The sequence below is a fragment of the Eptesicus fuscus genome, chromosome 16, assembly GCF_027574615.1.
Source record: "Eptesicus fuscus isolate TK198812 chromosome 16, DD_ASM_mEF_20220401, whole genome shotgun sequence".
NCBI lineage: Eukaryota > Metazoa > Chordata > Mammalia > Chiroptera > Vespertilionidae > Eptesicus > Eptesicus fuscus.
The window spans coordinates 59,819,647-59,846,326 of NC_072488.1; the positions used below are offsets into that span (position 1 = coordinate 59,819,647).

General features: G+C 41.0%; 1 protein-coding gene across 1 annotated transcript in view; it reads right to left on the reverse strand.

Annotated features, from left to right (window-relative positions):
- The window catches only part of TMEM131 (transmembrane protein 131), a 200,845-nt gene that overhangs the window by 121,420 nt on the left and 52,745 nt on the right, over positions 1 to 26,680 (reverse strand). The window contains exons 3-4 of the mRNA XM_054728464.1: positions 15,434 to 15,474; positions 543 to 611 (exon numbers count right to left, since the gene is read on the reverse strand). Of these exons, the coding sequence (XP_054584439.1) occupies positions 543 to 611; positions 15,434 to 15,474 (110 nt within the window). The remainder of the gene's footprint in view (positions 1 to 542; positions 612 to 15,433; positions 15,475 to 26,680) is intronic.

Sequence of the window (26,680 nt, forward strand, 5' to 3'; positions counted from 1 at the left end):
AGGGCACATAACTAGGATGTGGGTTCAATCCTTGATTGGGGAGCATATGGGAGGCAACGAAACAATGTTTTCTCTTTGACATCAATGTTCCTTTCTCTCTCCCTCCCTTCCTTCCTCTCTAAAAAATAACAAAAACATATACTCAGGGGAGGATTAAAAAATAAAAATAAAAGCACATGTAGTATATTAAACAAATAGTATATCCTTCTATATCCACAGGAAACATTTAAATAATAAAAATGGAAATTAAGTGCAAATCAGAAAAGGTAACCTATAAATTTTATTCTGCTCCTGAAGATAGGAGTCTCTGAAAAAAGACTGAAATATGTGAGTAGTTTTTAAATTTCAAAAGTTAATATTATATGTTTGGTTTATAATATTGTTTCCCATATGTAAACTGCATTAAACATTATTTGTTTCCCTGGTGACTTGAACATTAACTTTCTCATGTAGATAACACAGACAAAAGGCAAGACAATGCATGAATAAAGTATACACAGTATTTGAAAGGAATAACTGTGGTCTGAACATTTTAAACTTACTGTTCATGGAAATCCAGCATTGGTGGTTCAAATCGTATAGGCCTGCAATTACCCCGGTACAGAGATATACTGCAAGTAAAAAGAAAACAGCATAAGAAGCAATTCCTCAAATAACCTATTTCCCAAGCCAAAGTCAGACACTTAAATTTTGTCACAAAAACATATCTTTAAGAAAGGTTAAGTCTAATGTTCTATTAGGGATGTGCATTACTTTATTAGAGCATATCAGTAAATGTATGTTTTAACAAAATTAAAAAAACCAACAACACAGGAGTAATTTTCCTATGGAAAGGTAATGCACAAACAAACTAATTAGGTAGATGCAATGTTAAAATTTATTTGGTTGATATAGTTGTTAATAATATACCTTAACATATTCACTTGGATTTTTTATATATGTACAATGAACTATAAATAGATAATACAACTACACATACTTAGAAGACAATATACATATTATAACTAAAATGGCAAAGGAGCCCTAGCCGGTTTGGCTCAGTGGATAGAGCATTGGCCTGTGGACTGAAGGATCCCGGGTTCGATTTTAGTCAAGGAAATGTACCTCGGTCGCAGGCTTGATCCCTGGCCTTGGTCAGGGCACGTGCGAGAGGCAACCAATCAATGTGTCTCTCTCTCACATTGATGTTTTTCTGTCTCTTCCCCTCACTTCCACTCTCTCTAAAAATCAATTTTAAAAAATGGCAAAGGAATTAAATAAAAATTAATTTTGGGATAGAAATTTCCAAGAACTGACATACCTTTTTAACCTGAGTCTGGAATACACTGATCTATGCCATCTTGGCCTAAATATTTGAGTATCTTGTCTAACCATCCCATCTGATACTAGTACTTCCCACTAGAACAGGTTTCGGAATAGCAAACCTTCTCAGCATCACCACGATCTCATAGTGATGCTAAATATAAACGACATGGGGGTTGAGTCCACATAACTAGTCATCTGTTTACATACCAAGAAAGTCAGAAATTCAGTCGACCACTAAAGTTTCTAAATAGTCAATATTTATCTTTCTGTTGCATTTTAAGAAGTGATATAAGAACAAAATTCATTCTGGGAGATGACTATTTCCATCACCACCACAATTCACAAGAATACAAGCTTCAAATAATACAGTAATTTTACTCAAAAAACAAAGAAAATACATTAGAAATAGACAAGAACATACAAAATATGTAGGAAATTTAGCTTTAACCCTTTGCACTCGCTCGCTTTTTTCTCGATTCTTTTATTCTAAGGCTAACCGTGTCGAGTCACACTCGACATCCCAAGTGCAAAAGGTTAACTCAATTCTATAACGATTAAATAGTCTGAGGAGTAGAATAATTGAATTAAAAGCTCTAAAGTAAAAGGTGTTTTTAGTCCTACCAATTAAGAGCAATCCTCTGTGCTGCTTGAAAATCCCTCTACATATGGTGAACAGCAAAGATGTTCCAACAAGAAGAAAAATACCCAACAAAGATGTTCCAACAAGAAGAAAAATACCCAATACTGTACTAAAGCACAAAACTAAAGATGTTGGGACAAAGAAGGCCAATTTCTCACAAGACAGCTGCTACATGCAGCAAGAGGTACAGAATCTACTCTTGATTTCTGCCCTTCTAAGACAAGATGTAACTCTGGCTCCTTTGAAACAAGAGATACTACTACTGATAAAGTTCATCAGTTTTAAGGGTGTGAAACCCAAACTTGCATGACGTCTTAATCCAATCAAGGGGAAAGCATACTGCATAAAGTAAATGTGTAACTCATTCATCTATACCAGTGGTCGGCAAACTCATTAGTTAACAAAGCCAAATATCAACAGTACAATGATAGAAATTTCTTTTGAGAGCCAAATTTTTTAAACTTAAACTATATAGGTAGGTACATTGTTATTAACTTAATTAGGGTACTCCTAAGCTGGCCTTTACTAAAAACTCAAGGGGCCAAAGAGCCACGTGTGGCTCGCGAGCCGCAGTTTGCCGACCACTGATCTATACTAATAAAAGAGAAGTATGTAAATTGACCATCACTTCACGACACCCACAGCCAATCAAGAGTGACTATGCAAATTAACCCGACAAAGATGGCGTCAGCCCCGCCCCCCAGCCGCTCCGGGCCTCTGGACAGCGTGCCTCCTCAGGGCCTCCCTGCCGCGCTCCACACCTGTCAACTGTCCTTGCAGCCTCCCTGGCAACCCTCTGGTGCCTGAGGTCGTAGCTCCCAGTGCCTGGCATCTCCCTCCCCACCCCTGTGACCTTGGATAAACTGAGACCCAAGCTATGGATAGATACTACCAGCTGACCCATCAAGCCTCCTAAGCTGAGTGGTGAAGGACTGTTTCTGCTGAAGCAGGCGATAAAATCTGAAAGAGGACACCACTTACTCTAACGTGTAGTTACCAAGGAAAAAAATAAAGAATTATGAACAACCAGGTAAACATGATACCACCAAAGGAAACTAATAAAGCTCCAATAACTGACCCTAAAGAAAGAGATATTCGAACTGTCTGACCAAGAATTAAGAACGATATTCTTAAATACATTTAGTGAACTATAAGACATATAGACAAAATTAGGAAAACAATGCATGAACAAAATGAAAACAAAGAAATAGAAACTACTAAAAAGAAACCAAACAGAAATCCTAGTGCTGAAAAATAAAATGCACTGAACAATAATCTTGACAAAGGAGAAGAAAGAAACAGTGGTCTGGAAGATAGTTAATTTGAAAATATCTAGTTAGAGGAGCAAAAAGAAGAAAAACAAAAAAAAGTGAAGAAAGCATGTGGAACCTACAGGATACAATCAAGAAAAATAATAAAAATATTATGGGAATCACAGAAGGAGCAGAGAAAGGGAAAGAAAGTATATTTAAAGGAATAATGAATGAAAACTTCACAAACACGGGGAGAGAAATTAATATTAAGATTCACGAGGTCCATCCTGCCAGCATGACTCGGTGGTTGAGCATCGACCTATGAACCAGGAGGTCACAGTTTGATTCTGGTCAGGGCACATGCCCGAGTTGCGGGCTTAATCCTCAGTGTAGGGTGTACAGGAGGAAGCCAATCAATGATTCTCTCATCACTGATGTTTCTATCTCTTTCTCCTCTCCCTTTCTCTCTGAAATCAATCTATATATATAAAAGCCAAGCGACCAGAACAACAGAACGACTAGTTGCTATGACACGCATTGTGGGGGCCAAATGGTCTGATGGGGGCCCCGATTAGCCCCTGCAACTGCCCATGGCCCCTCCCCCATCAGCATCTGTACCCAATCAGCCCCCCACCCTGATTGGGGTAGGGCCAGCTGGCCAATCTCCCACGTCCCCTCCCCCCCGCCAGCCCAGCCCGACAGGCCCCCATTGGGGCAGGCCAGCCGGACCCCACCCGTGCACGAATTTGTGCACTAAGCCTCTAGTAAAAATATATCAAAAACAAAATAAAACAAAACGAAGACTCATGAGGCCCAAATGACCCCAAATAGGTTGAACCTGAAACAGGTTATACTGAAACACATTAAAATTAAACTGTCAAAATCAAAGACAGAGCCCAGCCAGTGTGGCCCAGTGGTTGAGTGTCAACCTATGAACCAGGAACTCAGTTTGATTCCTGATTAGGGCACATGCCCAGGTTGTGGGCTCGATCCCCAATAAGGGGCATGCAAGAGGCAGCTGACCAATGATTCCCTCTCAACACTGATGTTTCTCTCTTTTTCCTTCTCCCTATCTCTTTGAAATCAATAAAAATATATTTTTAAAAAATCAAAGAGAATTTTGAAAGCAGTAAGAGAAAAGAGACACATTACATACAAGGGGACCCCTATAAAACTATAGGTGGATTTCTAAACAACAACAAACAAAATAAACAAACAAAAAACCCCACAAAAAACAACAACAACTTTGCAGGCCAGGAAAGAATGGGAAAATATATTCAAAATACTGAGGGAAAAATAACTACCAATCAACAATACTACAACTAACAAAACCATCTAAACACTTCCCCAGCAAACAAAATCTAAGGGAGTTCACTTTCACTAGACCTTTCCTACAAACAATGCTAAAGGGCATTCTTCAGGAGAAGGAAGATGGCTGCTGACGGGAAGGCAGACTGCAAGATAGTGTGTGAGTGAGAACACAAAGAGAGAGTGTGTGGTCGCACGGGGAGTGTTTGTTGGTGAGCTAAACCCCAGGAGACTGTAGGGGACTGTTGGACGGGGCTCCCCTGACCGGGCAGCCCCCACTGCTGCTGGGTTCCATCTTGGACGTGGAGACTGCGCCATCTTGAAGGAAAAGTGGATGTTATCGGAAGCCTGAAAAGCCTGGGGAATCTACAACTACGGAACTAATGAACAGCTGCGAACCCGAGAACACCGGTCCCCAAGTGGTGCAAGCACACGGATTCAGAGGAGCTCTACACTCCACCATGGAAAGGTCAGATTTCGCCTTAGAGAAGATGAGGTCTATGGTCCCAGCAGGAGAGAGAAACGCGCACGCGGGAGCTGGAGACCTGAGGAAGTCTGTGCCTACAAAAATCCGTGGCTGTTAGGACTGCCGTGATCCATGAATGTGGAAGGGGGTTCGCAGAGCTGCAAAGAGAAGGGATCTCTAAAAAGCAACCCATTTTGATCTGGGCGCAAAAGGACAGCCTAAAAATTTTAAAAGTGTGCCGGCTGTTTAGACCCAAGGGGAAAAAAGACTGCACATACTTGCGCGAAGCCCTGGAATTCGCACACTTAATTCTGGCTCTTTTTTTTCCCCCCTCTTTAAATTCTTCCTTCTGATTACTAAGCCCAATACATAGGATCCCCCAATTGGGGACACTCTAAGAGACTTCAAGGGAAAGTTGTTTTTCTGGAACCTGGGGATCAGAGTGGGGAATAACCATCAGAGAACCAGCTCTGGGGCAACCCACTCCCCCAAAACGGTATTAAGTGCCACAGGGAAAACAATATCTAAACACTAGCTAGAGAGGACCTATAGACCTGGAGGTCAATCCAGAAACACTGCCACCCAAGGGTTGAATCACAAATTAACTCTTGTGTAAACACAAATAAACTGCCTGCTTAAAAATCAGGACTGGCTTACAACACTGAGGAGCAGTGGAATGCAGGCAACTTCAATACTGTCCTGACTAGGAAACAGGTGTGCCCAACAGAACAGAAGAGGAAGTGAATGACCTTCACTACTGCACATTTTTATTTTTTTTTCATTTTCTACTTAAGAAACTATTTTTTTTCCTTTTTTCCTCACTTGATTTTACCTTTTTAATTATTACATTTTTATTTTCAGTCAGTATTATTACTACTACTATTTTACCTTTTATTTTAAAAAAAAGTGTCATTTATTTTCTCTTTATTTTACTTTGGGATTAGTGTTCTACATTCTATGTTCATCTTTCCTTTAGCATCATTTTACTCTATCTCAACCTTACCTTTACACCATCACTCTCTTCCTCACTTTTCCCCTTTTGTTGTCCTGTTTCTATTACCCTGTTCCTGTTTTAGATTTTCCCTATTCCTTCTTTTTACCCCGTTAAAATTTCACCCTACTTATATATCTAATTTCTAATCCCCTGCTCCAAGTTCATACACACCTCTCTTCTCTTTCTTGACTATCTAAAATTTTTTCTCTCTCTGTCCTTTTGTAGTTGTTTCCTTGATTGCTGATTATATTGATTTTTTTTATGCTGGCTTATGAGATTGTTTTGCTTTTTGTTTGTTTGTTTTGTTTTTGTTTTTTGCTTCTGTTTTCCCTTGCCTCACTTGATATTAGTTGTTGTTTGTAGTTTGCATTTATCTCCAGGTACTTGTTGCTGGCATGTGTTGGGGTCAGTGGCTGTTCTATTGGAGTTTTCTCCCCATATTTATAGTATTTTCCCCTCTTCTTTCTTATTCATTCTCTTTTCTCTCTCTCTTTTTTTCTTTTCCCAATTTCCTTTTTGCACTCTTTTTTCCCCCTCTTCTTTCTTTCTTATCCTCTAATTCGCCTTTCTCTGGTGGTCACCTTTATTTGGGGTTAATATCGTGAATATATTTGTGTTCAGTGCCTTGTTGTGTTGTATTTTGTGCATTTAAATCAACGCAGGAGAGAGAGAACTATATAACCAGACACGCAGAGAAGAGAGAACATGGAGAGACAAAGAAACAGCCCGCATATGAAAGAAAAGCAGGCATCACTAGAAAAGGAAGTAAACAAAATGGAGGCAAGCAACCTGTCAGAGAAAGAATTCAGAGAAATGGTCATAAGGTGGCTGAAAAGAATGGAAGACAAATTCGAAAATATGTGTAAGAATCAAAAGGAAATGAAGAAGAATCAAGAAGAAATGAAAAATGACATCGCTGCTGTAAAGAACTCAACAGAAAACATTAAGAGTAGACTAGAAGAAGCAGAGGACCGCATCAGTGAGCTAGAAGACAAGTTAGGAAAAAATACCCAAGAAGAGCAGCTTCTAGAAAAAAAAAATTAAAAAGCAGGAGGAGAGCCTAAGGGAACTTTGGGACAACATGAAACAAACAAACAAAAAATCCGCATAATAGGGGTTCCAGAAGGAGAAGAAACTGAGCAAGGAATAGAAAACCTGTTTGAAGAAATAATGACAGAAAACTTCCCTGATATAGGGAAGGAAAAAGCCACACAAATCCAAGAAGCTCACCGAGTCCCAAACAAAATGAACCCCAAAAGACTGACACCAAGGCACATTATATTAAACTAGCAAACACCAACGACAAAGTCAGAATCTTAAAAGTGGCCAGAGACAGACAGAAAATTACCTACAAAGGATCCCTCATCAAACTAGCGACTGATTTCTCAACAGAAACACATCAGGCCAGAAGGGAATGGAATGAAATATACAAAATCATGCAAATAAGGGTCTGAATCCAAGAATACTGTACCCAGCAAGGCTATCAATCAAAATTGAAGGTGAAATCAGGAGCTTCACAGACAAAAAAGGACTAAGGGAGTTCATTACCACCAAACCAGCAATGCAAGAAATGCTAAAGGGTCAGCTGTAAAAAAAAAAGAAAAAGAAAGAAATAGGAAGCTAAGAAGGTACAGAGGGGTAAAGAATAAAAATGGCGACAAACAAGTACCTATCAATAATAACTTAAAATGTAAATGGATTAAATGCCCCAATAAAAAGACATAGGGTAACAGATTGGATAAGAAAACATGACCCATATATCTGCTGTCTACAAGAAACCACCTCAGAAAAAAAAATGCACACAGACTGAGGATGGTGAAAGGTTTTTCAGGCGAATAGAAATGAAAAAAAAAGTGGGGGTAGCAATACTTATATCTGACAAATTAGATCTCAAATTGAAGGACATAAAAAGAGATAAGGAAGGCCACTTCATAATACTAAAGGGAGCAATCCAACAAGAAGAAATAACTCTGGTAAACAAATACGCACCCAATACAGGAGCACCCAAATACATAAAAAAACTCCTGGAGGATATCAAGGGAGAGACTGACAGCAATACACTCATAGTAGGAGACTTTAATACCCCACTATCACCACTGGACAAATCCTCTAAACAAAAAATCAGCAAAGAAACATGAATCCTAAATGACTCACTAGACCAGATGGAATTAATTGACATCTTCAGAACATTTCACCCAAAAGCTACAAAATAAACATTCTTCTCAAGTGCACATGGGTCATTTTCAAAGACAGACCATATATTGGATCACAGACAAATTCTCTTCAAATTCAAGAAGATAGAAATCATATCAAGCGTCTTCTCAGATCACACTGGCATAAAACTGGAAATCAACTACAATAAAAACAATCCAAAAAAACCCCCCAAATACATGGAGACTAAATAGCATGCTATTAAACAATGACTGGATTACCAGAGAGATCAAAGAAGAAATAAAAAACATCATGGCAACAAACAACAATAAAAAAACAACAATACAAAATCTATGGGACACAGCAAAAGCAGTCTTGAGAGGGAAGTTCATAGCTCTACAAGCCTACTGCAAAAAACAAGAAACAATGGTAATAAATTACCTACCCCTACAACTCAAAGAGTTAGAAAGAGAGCAACAAGAAAAGCCCAGTGTAAGCAGAAGGAAGGAAATAATAAAGATCAGAGCAGAGATAAACGACATAGAGACCAAAAAAATAATACAAAAGATCAACAAAACCAAGAGCTGGTTCTTTGAAAGGATAAACAAGATTGATGCTCTAGCCAGGCTCACCAAGAAGCAAACAGAGAGGACCCAAATAAAAAAAATCAGGAATGAAAGAGGAGAAATAACAACAGACCCCACCGAAATACAAAGGATTGTTAAAAAATACTATGAACAACTCTATTCTAACAAACTGGACAACCTGGAGGAAATGGACATATTTCTAGAAAAACACAACCTTCCAAAACTCAATCAGGAAGAATCTAAACAGCTCAACAGGCCAGTAACTGGAAGAAATTGAAGCAGTCATCAAAAAGCTTCCAGCAAACAAAAGCTCAGGGCCAGACGGCTTCACAGGGGAGTTTTACCCAACATTCAAGGAAGAACTAAAACCTATCCTTCTCAGACTATTCCAAAAAATTCAAGAGGAAGGAACACTTCCAAGCTCCTTCTATGAAGCCAGCATCACCCTAATACCAAAACAAGATAAATGTAACACAATGAAAGAGAATTACAGGCCAATATCCCTCATGAACATAGATGCTAAAATCCTCAACAAAATTCTAGCAAATCGGATCCAGCAGTACATCAGAAAGATCATGCACCATGACCAAGCAGGATTTATCCCAGGGATGCAAGGATGGTACAATATCCGCAAATCAATAAACGTGATACATCACATAAACAAACTGAGATAAAAAACACAGAGTCATATCAACTGATGCAGAAAAAGCATTCGACAAAATCCAACACCCATTTTTGATAAAAACTCTCACCAAGGTGGGAATAGAAGGATCATACCTCAACATAATAAAAGCCATGTATGACAAACCCACAGCCAACATCATACTCAATGGGCAAAAACTAAAACCATTTCCCCTAAGAACAGGAACAAGACAGGGAGGAACAAGACAGGGATGCCCACTCTCACCACTCGTGTTCAACATAGTGTTGGAAGTATTAGCCATTGTGATTAGACAAGAAGAAGAAATAAAAGGCATCCAAATTGGAAAAGAAGAAGTAAAACTGTCCTTATTTGCAGATGACATGATACTGTACATAAAAACACCCTAAAGACTCCATCAAAAAACTATTAGACTTAATAAATGAATTTGGCAATGTAGCAGGATACAAAATTAACACCAAGAAATCTATGGCATTTCTATACACCAATAGTGAACTTACAGAAAGAGAGACTAAAAAAGCAATCCCATTTACCATCGCACCAAAAAAATTAAGATACCTAGGAATAAACTTAACTAAGGAGGTAAAAGACCTATACGCGGAAAACTACAGGACACTGAAAAAAGAGATAGAGGAAGACGTAAACAGATGGAAGAACATACCATGTTCATGGATTGGTAGAATCAACATCATTAAAATGTCCATACTACCCAAAGCAATCTATAGATGCAATGCACTCCCCATTAAAATACCAATGGCATATTTCACAGACCTAGAAAGAACTCTTCAAAAATTCATCTGGAATAAAAAAAGACCCCGAATAGCCACAGCAACCCTGAGAAAGAAGAATAAAGTAGGTGGGATCTCAATACCAGATTTCAAGCTGTATTACAAAGCCACTGTTCTCAAAACAGCCTGGTACTGGCACAAGAACAGACATATAGATCAATGGAACAGAATAGAGAATCCAGATATCGACCCAAACCACTATGCTCAATTAATATTTTTCTTCTAATATCATAAGACGACAAGGGTGCCCACTCTCACCATTCCTACTGAACATAATACTGGAAGTCCTAACCAGAGTATTCAGACAAGAAAAAGAAACAAAAGGCAACAAAATTGGAAAGAAAAAGTGAAATTATCTCTGTATGCAGATGACATGATTTTCCCATGTAATAAAAGGCTAATATACAAATCAACTGAATGGCAGAATGACCAGTCACTATGATGCACACTGACCACCAGGGGCGGACGCTTAACACAGGAGCTGCCCTCTTGTGGTCAGTGCACTCCCACAGGGGGAGCGTTGCTCAGCCAGAAGCTGGCCTCATGGCTGACGAGTGCAGCAGCAATGGTGGGAGCCTCTCTTGCCTCCACAGCAGTGCTAAGGACCCCTTGGGAGATGTCCGCCTGCCGGCTTAGGCCCACTCCCCGCATGCCATTTTGCATATATACATAAATAGAATCATCGTATTATATATTTTAAACTTATACAATGTTATATATCATCTAGTAGCCCTGTGCACGAATCCATGTACCAGTAGTTCGCCAGTAGCTCTCCACCTGCTGACCCGCCTTCCTGTAGCTCCCTCTGCCCCCGCCCCCCTCTTCATAGCTTGCTGCCCTGCCCCCTCCTGTAGCTCTCTGCTGCCCCACCCTCCCGCTGATCCGTGATCGGGTCGTTACGAGGTTGGTGGTTATGCTTCATGGCATAACAACCATTTGCATATTACATCTTTATTATATAGGATTATATCTTAATATAGTTGGGGAAATGGTGCCTTCTGAGGAGCTAAAGTTTTTAATTTTGATGAGTCCAATGTATCATTTTTTCTTTTATGTGTTTTTGGTGTCCTAAAAAAAGCTTGTCCAGATTGCAAACATTTCTACTAAACTTATTGTAAATGTTTTATGCTTTTAGATCTTACATATAGGCTTACTGTTCTTTTTAAGTTAATTGTGGTTTATGTTGTGAAGTAATTTAAAGTTCATTTTTTTCCCTTGTAAATATGACACAAAATGTGAAAAAGCTTTTAAATAGATATTTTAAGCCACTTGTCTTAGATACCTTGATCCCCTAAACTAAAACCTGAGGTTTTCACGATTGATCCTAATACCCTCTCCAAGTGTGCTGTTTCCTTCCACAGGTAGACTGTATCCTGTCCCTTCAACAACACATATGCTTGACAACCTCATCTGAAGTGGTGTCTTCACGACCCTTCCAGACCCCTGAAGGCGGGGGTATATCCAGAGTCCCCACACAGAGCAGATACTGTAAGAAGCTGAAAGCAGAACCCATCTCCTACCTCTCTTCAACACTCCTCCCTGCCATGTACTCTCAAGTTCTGAAGCATGCCTTCCGCATGCCTCCACTGGCATCCCTGCTCTTTCATCGCCTTTCCCCTCTAATCCCTACTAATTCTCTATATTCCTCTTCTAGGAATGTTGGCTGAAAGAGAACATATAGTGAATATTGAAGAATTCCATATTTGGTATAAGAATAGTCAAAGAGAAGGCAACACTGAGCTAGCAATCAGAAGAGAATGAATTCTGCCCTGGCCTGGTGGCTCAGTTGGTTGGAGTGTCGTCCAATATAGTAAAAAGGTTGTGGGTTCGATTCCCAGTCAGGGCACATACCTAGGTTGAGGTTCAATCCCCAGTTGGCCACAGACATGAGGCAACCAACTGATGTTTCTCTCTCACACCAATACACCCCCCCTCCAAAAAAAAAACAACAATGAACATATATCCTCAGGTGAGGATTAAAAAAAGAAGAAGATAATGAATTCTAACTAAACTTGGGCACATCCCTTGGTTGGATGAGTCTCAGCTTCTTCATGTATCAAACAAAGGGGCTCAACAAGACAATCTACGGGGGTCTCTTGTTAGAATAATCTCTGATTATATGATAACTTTCATCTTAGTGAAATTTTCAAACCCAAACTCTGACACTTTGATAGAAGTTTGTATTTGGACTGAAAAAAAAAATACAATTTCTATTCTGATACAACTATACATTTACAATTTCTGTTGTTACACGACTGCACATTTTATTTTATATTTCCATTTCACATTTTATTTTACATGTACATTTCCATTAAAGTTATTCATATTTAAATGAGAGTTCAGGAACTGTTTAATTTGACTGTGCAACACTGAGCCACATATAAAAAGGACTGGCTAAATTCTTCCAGTGTGAAGCTATGTTCTGATCATTACTGCTAGGTAAATACAGAGACTATATTTTCTCCAAGTCACATGCTTTAAACAAATGATTTATTAAATAACAAATGATTTATTAAATAGAATTCATAAATACAGCTCTTTAGTTTTTTTTTGTTTTTTTTTTGCTTTATTCTATTTCATTGATTTTTAGAGATAGAGGAAGTAAGGGGGGGAGAGGGAGAGAGAGAGAGGGATCTAGGGAGAGAGAGAGAAACATCAGTATGAGAGAGACACGACGACTGGTAGCCTCCTGCAGGTGTCCCAATCCAGGCCAGGGAGTGAACCCGCAACCCAGGTACGTGCCCTTGACTGAGAATCAAACCAGTGATTCTTCGGTGCACAGGCCAACACTGTAACCACTGAGCAACACCAGCCAGGGACAGCTCTTTAGTTTTTAGTTGGTTGGTACGAGCTAAAATCTAAATTTAAACTTGTATATGACCATAGATTGAACGGCATCCTCCCAAAATTCACATGTTGAAATCCTAACCCCCAATGTGACGGCATTTGGAGATGGAGCTTTTGGGAGGTAATTAGGGTTAGATGAGGTCTTCAGGGTTAAGCCCTTAAAAGAAGAGACACCAGAAAGTTTGCTTCCTCTTTCTCTCTCTGCCATGTGAGGACAAAAGGGAGAAGGCAGATCTCTGCAAGCCAAGAAGAGAGCCCACTGGGGAGCCAAATCTGCTGGCAACTTGATCTTGAACTCCCTACCTCTAGAACTGTGAGAAATAAATGTCTGTTGCTTAGCTGCCCAATCTGTGGTATTCTGTTGTAGCAGCCTGTGCTGACTAAACATCTGTTTACTGCCCAATCCAGTCCATACCATATGGTATTACTGCATACCAATTTGAACCTAATGTCTATCTAATTCATTGTCTCAGTGAGAAAAAAAGGTATGATTGTTGTAAAACTTATCTACAAATTCTCCAACATTCCTGCTATCCAATAGGTATAAATCTCTGCCTCCACCTCACTAATGCCTTAATTCCATGCCAATCTAAGTGACCAAAAACATGACAGAAGTAACACTATATGAGGATAGGTCATAAAAGGTGATCCAGCTCCCACTGGATCTCTTTGGGATGTTCACTCTTGGAATCCAGCCACAGGCTGTAAAATAAAGAAGCCCAAACCTTTGTGAAAGACCACACAGAGGGGCCCACATGCAGGTGTTCTAGGTGACTGCTCAGCTGAAGTCCCAGGTAACAAGCTAGCACCAACATGAGAGCAATCCTATCTCCAGCCCCCTGCCATTGAGTCATTCCCAGCGCTGGAGTCTCCCCAGCTGAGGCCCCGATCACCATGGAGCAGAGGCAAGCTGTCTCTGCTGAGCTTTGCCTGAATTCCTGCCCTACAGTATCTGACAGCATAGCATGATGATTGTTTTTTGCCAGTAAGTTTCGGGGTAGTTCATTAGACAGATGCAGATAACAGGTAAGTGGAACGTGAGATCAGAATATCATTACGTATTCAGGTAAATTCTTCATTATACAAGGAAAATAACTCAAAGCCCAGATCTTGATCAAGATCATGATGAATAAGATCATTTTCATAAATGTAGCCCAGTATAATTCCGTAGCTAATTTCCTAACTGCTGGAATAAAGGATTGAGGAAGAAGCACAAGCTATCAGGCATGCTTTTCTCAACACTAATTTTGCTTCAGATGGGTCAGAGTTCTAGGATTCTTAGACGGTCCAGCCAAGGTGGCATCAGGCTAGACTCTCAGTGGTCTGGAAATAATCCCACCAGAGTCAAAAACATTTGGGGAGGGGTGAAGGACAGAAGGTGGCATTACAACTTATAAGCATAATAGTAGAGAAGTCTACACCTCACTATTGCCAGTGGGCATCTCCTTAGGGCATGGGTTACAAGCAGATCAGGTCCTAAGAGGCATAAGGAAAACATTAGGGAGAAGGACAGAGCAATAGGGGAGCAGGGACATTTAACTGCAGATATGAAAGAGCAAAAAAACAACAACACAGTGATTACTGAAGGAGTTTCAATTATACATATTTTTAAAGTAAAGTTTCTAGCTGTCCTAGTCTTAATCGGAATATTTGCTACTTCTGTCTCAAAATAAAATGTTCTGTTGATGCCATCTGAATTTCACTGGTGTGGAGATACTTCTGGATGTACTTCAGTATCAAGGATCTCTCATTCACAAAAAACTCTTCTTTCCCTCCAGAAACCAGGCCCTCTCTGAATATGGAAGAGGATCAGGCAGTATTATTCTTTATATTGTCTCCATAATACATGTGAGAAGCTACCAAAAGACCAAAAAATGTGGAGGTGTAAAAGGCATCTTCAATTCACATGCGTGTATACTGGAACAGTTTAATAACACCTGAGGGTAAAACAGCTCTCTTGTAGTCGTGAGAATCTGTGTTTAAAAGGCATCCTTTTCAGGGGACTGGGTCTCACTACTCCCAGTTTCCCCTCTAGGGGCCTGCAGACAGAATGACCTCTGGCGATACTGAAGGCAGCAATGGTCAGTCCATAAAAGGCAGGGAGAGCCACAAGAGAAGTCTCTAGGGAGTTACAAAGTTGATCCTCTGAAAAAGCCAGGAAGTTTCAGCTCGGAGTAAAAACCTTTCATATATGATATACTACACAATGCATCACATGTAAATTCAGATTTAAACCTGGTTTTCCATACACAATAGTTGAAATACATGATATAATATGATTTATAATATACTTTTCCCTCTTCATCAAAAAAGTATGGGGAAGAAATGGGGAACATTGCAGGAATCCCCCAGAAGGAACTGAAAGTATGTTAGTATTTTACTAAATCTACTGAATTTTATATATTGTAAAAAATATATATATGCCTTCTTTACCTTTTTTGTTGATAGGAACTGAATCCAAGTGTTGTCTCAGTCTGTGAAAGGAAGAAAACAATGGTAAAAATACTAAAATAAAATCTTTATTCTAGAGACATACGAAATATCCAAAATATTTTGTTGTAATTTCAATCATGATCTTATGCTCACTTGAATTTTCAGGTTAAACCTGATGCCCAAATCATATGAAATGATTTGTCACACTACTAGTATGTACAGGTATCCTCTGCTTTTTGTAAGTTCACATTATGCCACTTCACTTGACGAAACACCTGCATTAGTACCTGCTTTCAGTAACCAAAATAACCTAGAGCATCTGAGTCTTATCTCCCTTGATTTTGTATGTCCCTTTGCAAGCCGTGTCCTTAGGGTATCAGAAAAGGCTGAGAGAACTCGTAAGAATGTTAAGTTTTAGCATGAAACTGGACATAATTACGCATATTGATCGTGATGAACAAAATAAAGACGTTGTGCCTGTGTTGAATTTTGGGTCTGGGAACACTTAAAATTTTCCCCATAGATATGACTGTGCTTCTCTGCTTTACACCATTTTGGCTTATGAGAAGTTTCACAGAAAACTTTGCTTTCAGATAGAAGGGGAAACCTATAATTTAAGTGTGAGAATAATTTGGATTACATTTTTTAACACACAAGAAAATAATAAAAAGTAATGTAATTGGTTTTTAAAAGTTTGTCAGACCAACACCTCCAATGAGAAGAGTCCTCTTCCATGTGCCTCTCACTGCTCACTGTTGACCGCTGTGTGCCACGTGTTGGTGTACAACAGTTACGGCCATTATAGACCCCAAGGTATTGGAGAGGGAGCGAGGTGGGTAGAGGTGGAGGAGGATATAGGGGGATAAACAGTGATGGGTAAAAAAGTAAAGAAAAATGTGTTTAAACATTGAATAAAGGACTATGAACACCCTGGAAAGGTGCTGTGTCAGAGAATAGGTGACATGCTTAAACATGTGATGAGGGAAGGCCTGTCCTCAGAGATAACATTTACACTAAAGCCTAAAGGGTAAAGAGAGCTGTGTGCAGAAGTAAGATTGGGTGGTGGAAGCAAGACTGGGTGGTGGTGGAGAAAACAGCATGGGCACAGGTCCTCAGACAGGGAAGAGCCTGCATGTTGGAAAAAAGACAGCAGGTCTATGTGGCTGGAGTTTGGAGAGAAGGTAAAGAAGAGAGGAAAATGAGGCTGGAAGGCAAGGCAGGGGGCAGATTCAGATTACATTGTGCTCTGGTGAGAAGCCATGGTAAGAAGTTCAAATTGTGTATATTCTAAATGCAATACAAGGGGTCTGGAGGAGTAAGAGACAGAGACAGACATGGTTTTAAAGATATTATTCTGGATTTAGTATAGAGGACAGATTTGAGGAGGATAAAAGAGAAAGCAAGAAGTTGGGAGGCAACCAATGAAGAAAATAAAACATTTAATGATATGTGAGCAAACGCCCAAACTCTAAGAAATAGCATCAGTGTCCTGGCCGGTGTGGCTCAATTGGTTAAGCATTGTCCCGTGCAGCAAAAGGTCACTGGTTTGATTCCCAGGCAGGGCACATGCCCAGGTTGCAGGTTTGATCCCCAATCAGGGTGTGTACAGAAGGCAACCTGTCAATGTTTCTCTCTCACATTGATGTTTTTCTCTCCCTCTTTCTCTCTCAAATCAATAAATGACTTGAACAGACATTTCTCTAAAGACATACAAATGGGTAGCAGGCACATGAAAAAATACTGAACATTATTGATCACTAGGGAAGTACAAACCAAAAACCACAATGAGATACCACTCCACTCCCATCAGGTTATTTACTACAAAAACAAACACAGGAAATAGCCAGTGTTGGTAACTGGAGTAAGTGAAGTTGGTGATGTGGAGAAATTGAAACCCATGGACACTGTTAGCAGGAGTGTAAAATGTGCAGCTGCTGCGGAAAATGGTATGGAAGTTCCTCAACAAATTAAACAATGACCATATGATCCAGTAAATCCACCCCAAAAGAATTGAAAACAGAAAGCAGGGACTCAGACATGTGGACATCCATGTTCATAGTAGCATCAGTCACAATAAGCCAAAGAGTGGAAGCAACCCAAATGCCTATCAATCAATCAATGGACAAAAAAAATGTAATTTATACAACAGAACATTATTCAATCTTAAAAAGAAAGGAAATTCTGATATATGCTACAACATGGATGAACCTTGAAGACTAAGTTTACACTTATGCTAAGTGACATAAGCAGTCACAAAAGGACAAATACTGTAAGATTCCACTTATATGAATGAGGTACCTAGAGTAGTCAAATTCATAGAGACAAAAAAATAGAATGGTGTAATAGAATGGCCAGGGTTTGGGTTAAGGAGAGTTACAATGTTTCAGTTTGGGATGATGAAAAAGTTCTGGAGCTGGATGGTGCTGCTGTGAAAATAAATGTAAACATACCGAATGTCACTAAACTGTACACTTAAAAATGGTTTAAAATGCAACTTTTAAATTATGTATATCTTGCCACACTCAAAAGAAGCTATAAGCAATCAAGACAGTGTGGTACTGGTATAAAGGCAAATAGATTAATGGAACGGGAGAACGTCCAGAAATGAACTCACATTTGTAGTCATTTGATTTTCAACAAATGCATCAATGCAATTCAATAGAGAAACATACCTTTTCAACAAATGGAGCTGGAACAACTAGCTAAACCTATTGGAGGGAAGTAAGCCTTTATCCGTATGTCATACATGGCACTCAAATTAACTTTAGATAAACCAGAGTTCTAAGATTAAAAACTAAAATTCTAAAACCTCAACAAGAAAACAGGAGATTATCTTCATTGCCTTGAAATAGAAAAAGATTTCTTGAACAAGGCAAAAAAACCACTAGGTATAAAAGAAAAAACACGATAGATATACTCACCAAACAATATTGTTATGAAAATGAAAATGCAAGCCACACATTGAGAGCAAATATTTGCAAATCACATATTTGATTAAGAACTTATATCCTGAACATATAAGGAATCTGAATAATCAACCACCCAACTTTTAAAAATTGGCCATTACACAAATGTCAGCTAAGCACATTAAAAGACATTCAACATCAGCTACTAAGGTAAACTACAATTAACTACACATCCTATCTAATAAAGAGGGAATATGTTAATTGACCATCACGCCCTCACAAAGATGGCAGTGCCCACAGCCAATAAGGAGGGAATATGCTAATTGACTGTCACACCCTCAAAGATGGTGGTGCCCACAGCCACAAGATGGCAGCATTCAGTCCCCTGCCCCGCCGGGGCACCTGCCTCCGGAGTCCCCTAGTCCCCTCAGCCCCCCAGCCACCCAGGGCCGGCCCAATGCACAGGCAAGCCTCGGATGGCAGCTGCCCAGCCGCCCAGGGCGGGCCTGAGGCACAAGCAAGCCTTGGAATTCGGCTGCCCAGCTGCCCAGGGCCACCCGAGGCACAGGTAACCAGGGCCGGCCGAGGGTTGCACTGCTGGCAGTGGCAGCAGCAGAGGTGTGATTGGGGTGTTGCCTTCCCCTGATCACCGAGTTGCTGCCCGCCCCTGAAGGCTCCTGGACTGTGAGAGGAGGCAGGCCGGGCTGAGGGACACTTCCTCCAATGCATGAATTTTCATGTATCGGGCCTCTAATCTATTATAATGTCCAAAATTGAAAAGACTAATCAGATAAAGGTTGGAGTGGATGTGAGGTAACTAGAACTATCTTTCATACATACTGGTGGGAATGCAAAGCAAAATAGAACCACCACTTTAGAAAAAGGTTGGCAATTTCTTACCAAGTTAAACATACACCTGCCATATGACCTAGCCACTGAACTCCTAGATATTTGCCCAAGAGAAACAAAAGCTTATGTCCATCCAAAGACTTGTACATGAATGTTTATAGTAGCTTTAGCTATACTAGTAATTGGCCAATTCTTAGGACAACTCAAATTTCCATCAACAGGTGAATGGATATATGAAATGTGTGCTATCTGTACAATGGAATACTACTCAGCAATAAAAAAAAAGAATAAACTCAAGATTGGGAACCTTTGTTTTTTTTTTTTCCATTAAACATGTCTTTATTATCCTATACTAGTGGCCCGGTGCACAAAATTAGTGCAAAGGGGGGGAGGGGGGAGCCTGAGCCCAGCCTTCACCCTCTCCAATCTGGTACCCCTCGGGGGATGTCCGACTGCCAGTTTAGGCCCAATCCCACAGGGACATCCCTCTCTCAATCCGGGATCACTGGCTTCTAACCGCTCACCTGCCTGCCTGATCGCCCCTAACCACTCTGCCTGCCGGCCTGCTCACCCCCAACTGCCCCCTGCCAGCCTGCTCTCCCCCAACTGCCCCCCGTGCCGGCCTTCTTGCCCCCAACTGCCCGCCTGCAGGCCTGATCACCCCCAACTGCCCTCCCCTCCTGGCCTGATCACCCAACCACCTCTGCCTCAGCCCCGCCACCATGACTTTGTCCAGAAGGAAGCCGGAAGATCTCCAAGAAATTCTCCCAGTCTAATTAGCATATTACCTTTTTATTAGTATCCTATCTAATAAAGAGGGAATATGCTCATTGACCCTCACGCTGTCACAAAGATGGTGGCGCCCACAGCCAATAAGGAGGGAATATGCTAATTGACTGCCACGCCCTCAAAGATGGCGGTGCCCACAGCCACAAGATGGCAGCACCCAGTTCCCTCAGCTCTGCCTTTGGAGTCTCCCAGTTCCCTCAGCCCCCCAGCCACCCAGGGCCAGCCTAAGGTGCAGGCAAGCTTCGGATGGCTGCTTCCCAGCCGCTCAGCCACCCAGGGCTGCCCGAGGCTTAGGTAACCAGGGCCGGCTGAGGCTTGTGTTGCCGGCAGTGGTAGCAGTAGAGGTGTGATGGGATGTCGCCTTCCCCTGATCGCCAGGTTGCCTCCCGCCCCTGAGGGCTCCCAGATTGTGAGAGGGGGCAGGCCGGGCTGAGGGACCTCCCCTCCAGTGCATGAATTTTTATGCACTGGGCCTCTAGTAGATAATAAAAGCCTAATATGCTAAGTGTCTGGTCATCTGGTCAGCCATTCAACCAAACAAAGTGTAATATGTTAATGATATGCTAAGGCCTCTCAACCACTTGCTATGATGTGCACTGACCACCAGAGGGCAGATGCTCAACCGGTGGTGGTGGGGGGGAGTGGGGCCAGCAAGTGGGCGGTGCCAGGCTGCCAGCCAAGGCAGGTGCAAGCGGGGCCCCCTCAATCACCCCGCTGGTTGCCCCACAGAGGGAGGCGACTGGTGGGGGGGGGGGCGGCCAGTGAGCGGGTGGCCCCAGGCCAGCCAAGGCGAGTGTGAGCGGGGGCCCCAATTACCCTACCGATCACCCCACAAATCGGCCCTAATTGCCGGCCAGGCCTAGGGACCCTACCTGTGCACGAATTTCGTGCACCAGGCCTCTAGTTTTACAATAAGTATGCATTATTTTAAAAAGAACTTTAAAAGAAAATAACATTTGAGTGAAAAAAATAATAAACTATTGGTACACACAGCAACATGGATGAATCTCAAAATAATTATGCTGACTCAGATCGCCCTAGAGTATATGCTGCATGATTCCATTTATACAAAGTGATTTAAAATATAAACTAACTGGTAGTGACAGAAAGCAGGTCAGTGTTTGCCTAGAGATGGAGTGTGAGAGTGGACAGATCACCATAGGCCACAAGTAAACTTTCGTGGGTGATGGGTATGTTCATCATCTTGACTGTAGTGATGGTTTCACAGGAGTATAAATAGGTCAAACTTTTCAAATTGTACACTAAGTGACCACATGTATGTTAAGTGACACTTCACTGTATGTTACTTCAGAGCAGTATAACCTAACAATTGTAGAAGAGCAAACCTGGTTCCCATTTGAAGTTGACAGAAAGGAGATTCAGGAAATGTATCACCCATGTACACTTTCTTAGGGGGGGAAAACCTTTAGGAAGATAATCTAGCCAAAAAGATTAGTCATGAAGAATTGCAAATGAGGAAGCTGTCTTGTGAAAGATAAGTAGGTACTCAAGGAAAAGGAACTGTGGAAATAAAGTTAGAAAAGTAGAAAGTAAATGTTGTTTCTGAAGTATAAATAACAAAGTAGAAAAATAATTATTTAACTATAATGAAGAGTAAAAATCTCAGGATATGCCAACAACACTCCCTAAGTACTGAGAGAAAGGGAGAGATCACAATAGACACTATTTATTTTAAGGTAATCTGAGAAATAAAGGTTTAAATATATATCTGAAAATTAAGCCTCTAAATTGAGAGAGAAAACAAAAAGGAAAGCATAAAAATTAGATGGTTGGGATTAAACACAAATACAGTATGATTAAATGAGATCAATTTGTCCATTTAAAAAAGACAAAAGGATTGTATCAAAAGAGGAGGAGAAAAAGCAAGTCAGGCAGAGTCACACATTAATAACCTTGTATCTTGAGTAAAATTTTTGATACATCAAGAGCAAAAAGAAAAAAAATAAAGAAAATGGAGAAAAGAATATTGTGACTGAAATGTAAGCAAAGGGCAAGAACCTAAGACCTTCTGATGTACAGGACAATGCTCAACCAACTGAGCCACACTGGCCTGGCCAATGTCTTGATATTTTTTTTTAATATATTTTATTGATTTTTTACAGAGAGGAAGAGAGAGGGATAGAGAGTTAGAAACATCGATGAGAGAGAAACATCGATCAGCTGCCTCCTGTACACCCCACACCGGGGATGTGCCCGCAACCAAGGTACATGCCCTTGACCGGAATCGAACCTGGGACCCTTGAGTCCGCAGGCTGACGCTCTATCCACTGAGTCAAACCGGTTTTGGCTATGTCTTGATATTTTTGATGGTCACAACTGAGGGGCTACACTGCTGGAATCTAGAGAGCAGAAGCCAGGAACACTGACAAATACTCTATACTGCCCAGGCCAGTCTTCTTCCTTCCTCCCCCATTCCACCCCAACAAAGAACTTATCTGGTCCAAAATGTAAGTATTGACGAGATTGAAAACCCTACTATAACCTTAACCCTACCAGACCTGAGGCCCTGAACCTAACTGTCCCCTATACCTGGGCTCCTGAGCATTAAAGAGAAAAAAATCAACATGATATAGAAAAATGTTACATGCAAACAAGTGGTTAGAATAAGATGGAACTTGGAGACATTGTAGAAAATAGGTCTAGGCAAAGTACCGAAAATTAGGTACAGTGGTACAGAGGCAGATTCGGAAATTACCAAAAAATCGGTACAGTGGTCTGGAAGGTTTAAGAAATAGAATTAATTTAGATTTTTCATTTGTAATCTCCTTGCATTATAAATCAAAGTACTTGATTGTCACATTTATATCTCTAGTAAACTTTGCAGTTCTTAACATATTGGAGCATAGAGGATTATATTTTACAGATAAGGAAACTAAGCCTCTGAATGATTCAAATTACTGGCCAAGGAGTAAATGGTATGAGTCAAAACTCAAATCCTATAATCTGGTCTACTATTACATAGTTATTATAAATAGTTATTATACGTCTTACCAAGGGATAAGACTGTATGTGCCCAATACTGACTTCTTTTAGCCTTACATGAGCTGAAGTTGGCCATATTATTGCTAAAAATTTTTATTTAATGTGGTCATCATTTTATGCTATATAATTGTTGAACAGAACATTTAATTCCCTTAGAAAGAAAAATTCAACTAACTGAAATTTGCTACAGAATTAGGCAAACAAGGCTAGTTGTGTACAAGGCACTAGGTGCTTAGATGTAAGACAAGTTATGTGCCAGCCAAGAAATTAAGGTCTCGATGTATAGGAAGGGCGTGTACACAGGTCAGTGATACCAGGGGCCATCTGGGCAGTGTACCAGTGTCACATCCTGTGCAGCTTTCCCCAGGGCTATGCTTGAGGAGAGGAGCCAAGTTTCCTTGCACATGACCAGATTTTTTGCCACCTTCAGATATAAAAGGACATACTTCAAGGCCTGGGGTAGAGGTAGAGAATTAAGAAAACTAAACTTGCTTAAGAAAACTAAACTTGTGTTCTTGCCTCTCATCAACCACCCACCCCCATCCCCCAAAAGGTTCTTTGTAAATAATCTCATCATTGAAAACAGGTAAAGCGCCTGTGAGGCAGTTGTAGAAAGTTTTAACTCACAAAATGGGTCTTCCTAACTTTTTGAAACAATTGTTTTGCTTCACGTGTTTGCCTATGTGTATTTTTAATGTAATTTTTATTGAGATAATTGTAGATTCACACATAGCTGTAAGAACCAAAATAATAGAAAGCTACATTTTACCCAGTTTCCCCCAATGTAACATTCTGCAAAAGCTATCGTGGAAGATCACAACCAGGATATTGACATCGACACAATTATATACCTTGTTCAGATCTCCCCAGTTCTACTTGTACTCATCTATGTATTTGCGTGTCTACTAACTCTCACACATGTAGGTTCATGAATCCACCACCATAGTCACAATTCAGAACAGTCCATCACCACAAGGAGTCTGGGTGCTACCCTTTACAACCCACCTTCTGCTTCCCCCTCCCCCAAGCTCCAGCAACCACTACTCTGTTGTTCATATCTAAAATGTGTCATCTCAAAACTGTCATGTACACAAAATCATACAAGTAGAATCTTGGGATTGGCTTTGTTTACTCAGCGTAATTTCTGGTGATTCACTCAGGTTGCTGCATGTGGCAAGAAATCCTCCTCTTTTTACTGCTAAGCAGGTGCTCCAGGGCATGAATGCTCCATAGCTTGTTTAACTAGTCACCCACTGAAGGACACCTGGGTTGTTTCCAGTTTTTTACTATTACAAATAAAGCTCTATGTACATATCTTGTTGTGAATATAAATTTCCATTTCTCTGGGAGAATTCACTAGAGTGCCAGGTTGTTTCACAGGGTAAGAAACTGCCAAACCATTTTCCAGAGTGGGGTACAGGTACAGACCCACTAGCAATACATGAGTGATCCAGTTTCTCTCCATCCTGGCTAGCACTTAGTGTTGTCACTATTTTGTGTGTGTGGTTTGGATTTGCATTTTCCTGATGGATAATGATGTTGAATAGCTTCCCATGTCCTTTTTGTTATTTTTATATCCTTTTCAGTAAAATGTCTGCTCATGTCTTTTGCCAGCTCCTAATTAGATTTTTTAAATTATTATGGAGTTTTGAGAGTTCTTTATATATTCTAAGAACTAGGTTCTTTGTCCCTTAGTCCACAGCCTGACTTTTTACCTACTTCAGATGGTCTTTTGCAGAGCAAGTTTTTAATTCATCAATTTTTCCTTTATGGAGATTGTACTTCTGTGTCAAATCTTTGGTGTCAAGAACTCTGCTTTTATCACAACTACAGAAAATACTTTTTCAGCAATATTTATCATGTTTTTAGTTATAAACAAGTAAACAAAAACATTATAGGCAGTACAACATAATACAGAGACTAACAATCACACCTAGAGTGAGAAGACCAGAATTCTAATACCAATCCCACTACCACAAAGTCCTAGGATCTTGGGCAACTTTCTTAATCTAAAACTTGGTTTCCTTTAAATATAAAATGAACAAAAAATTGTCAGTTATGCTGCCAAATAACATGGTATTAAAAACAAATGCTATCATTACAAGGTGGTAAGACAAGCATAGAATATAAATAAAGTTTGGGGTAGAGGGCAGGAAACACACCAGCCACAAAAACCAGAGGACTGGTTAAGACAGCTTTTATTGTTCCTTTCAGCTCTGAAATTCTAGAACTGATTTTAGTTGAGAACACTAAAGCAGGCTTCATGGTAATATCTGAACTGGGTCTGAAAGACAGGATTTTATCAGATTACATTTTCTAATTTTATGTAAAATACTAGAGGCCCGGTGCACGAAATTCGTGCACGGGGGGATGGGGGGTGTCCCTCAGCCCAGCCTACACCCTCTCCAATCTGGGACCCCTCAAGGGATGTCCAACTGCCCGTTTAGGCCCGATCCCAGTGCCGACTGCCTGTTTAGTCGGACATCCCTCTCACAATCCAGGACTGCTGGCTCCCAACTGCTCACCTGCTTGCCTTCCTGATTGCTTCTAACCACTTCTGCCTGCCAGCCTAATCACCCCCTAACCACTCCCATGCCAGCCTGATTGATATCTAACTGTTCCCCTGCCAGCCTGTTTGTCCCCAACTTCCCTCCTCTGCCAGCCTGGTCACCCCTAACTGCCCTCCCCTGCAGGTTTGATCACCCCAACTGCCCTCCCTTGCAGGCCTGGTCCCTCCCAACTGCCCTCCCGTGCTGGCCATCTTGTGGTGGCCATCTTTGACCACATGGGGGCAATCATCTTGTTGTTGGAGTGATGGTCAATCTGCATATTACTCTCTTATTAGATAGGATAGAGGCCTGGTGCATGGGTGGGGGCCAGCTGGTTTGCCCTGAAGTTTGTCCCGGATCAGGGTGGGGGTTCCCTTGGGGCGTGGGACGGCCTGGGAGAGGGGCCTATGGTGGTTTGCAGGCCAGCCACGGCTCCCGGTGACCCAAGCAGAAGCCCTGGTATCTGGAATTTATTTTCCTTCTACAATTGAAACTTTGTAGCCTGGAGCGGAGCCAAGCCTCCTGCTCGCTCCATGGCGGCAGCCATTTCTATTGGAATTTATGTATCTTCTATAATTGAAACTTTGTAGCCTGGAGTGAAGGCCTGAGCCAGCCAGGGCTGGAGAAGCTTGGCTTCCTCCATCGCCTGGGGCAACCCTAGCCTCCTGCTCTTCCAGCTCAGTGGCTGCCGCCATTTCTGTTGGAATTTATTTACCTTCTATAATTGAAACTTTGTACCCTTGAGTGGAGGCCTGGCCCGCCAGGGTGTGTGGAAAGCTTGGCTTCCTCCATTGCCAGGGAAACCCAAGCCTCCCTCCTGCTCTCTGTGGCTGCAGCCATCTTGGTTGGGGTTAATTTGCATACTCACTCTGATTGGCTGGTGGGCGTGGTTGGTGGGTGTAGCAAAGTGATGGTTAATTTGCATATTATTCTTTTATTAGATAGGATATTTAAAGATGGGCTTAAGATGGCAAGTGGAAGGATGACATAGATGTAAATCTATAGAAGTTATACTCTCTAGAGAAGTTCTTATCCAGATAAATATTTAGAGGGCCAACATTGAGTTCAGTGTTTCACTCACTGGTTCCATCCTCGTGGAGGTGACACAGATTCCACTGCTCCTAATCAGACTCACTTCCTACCCCTCGTGG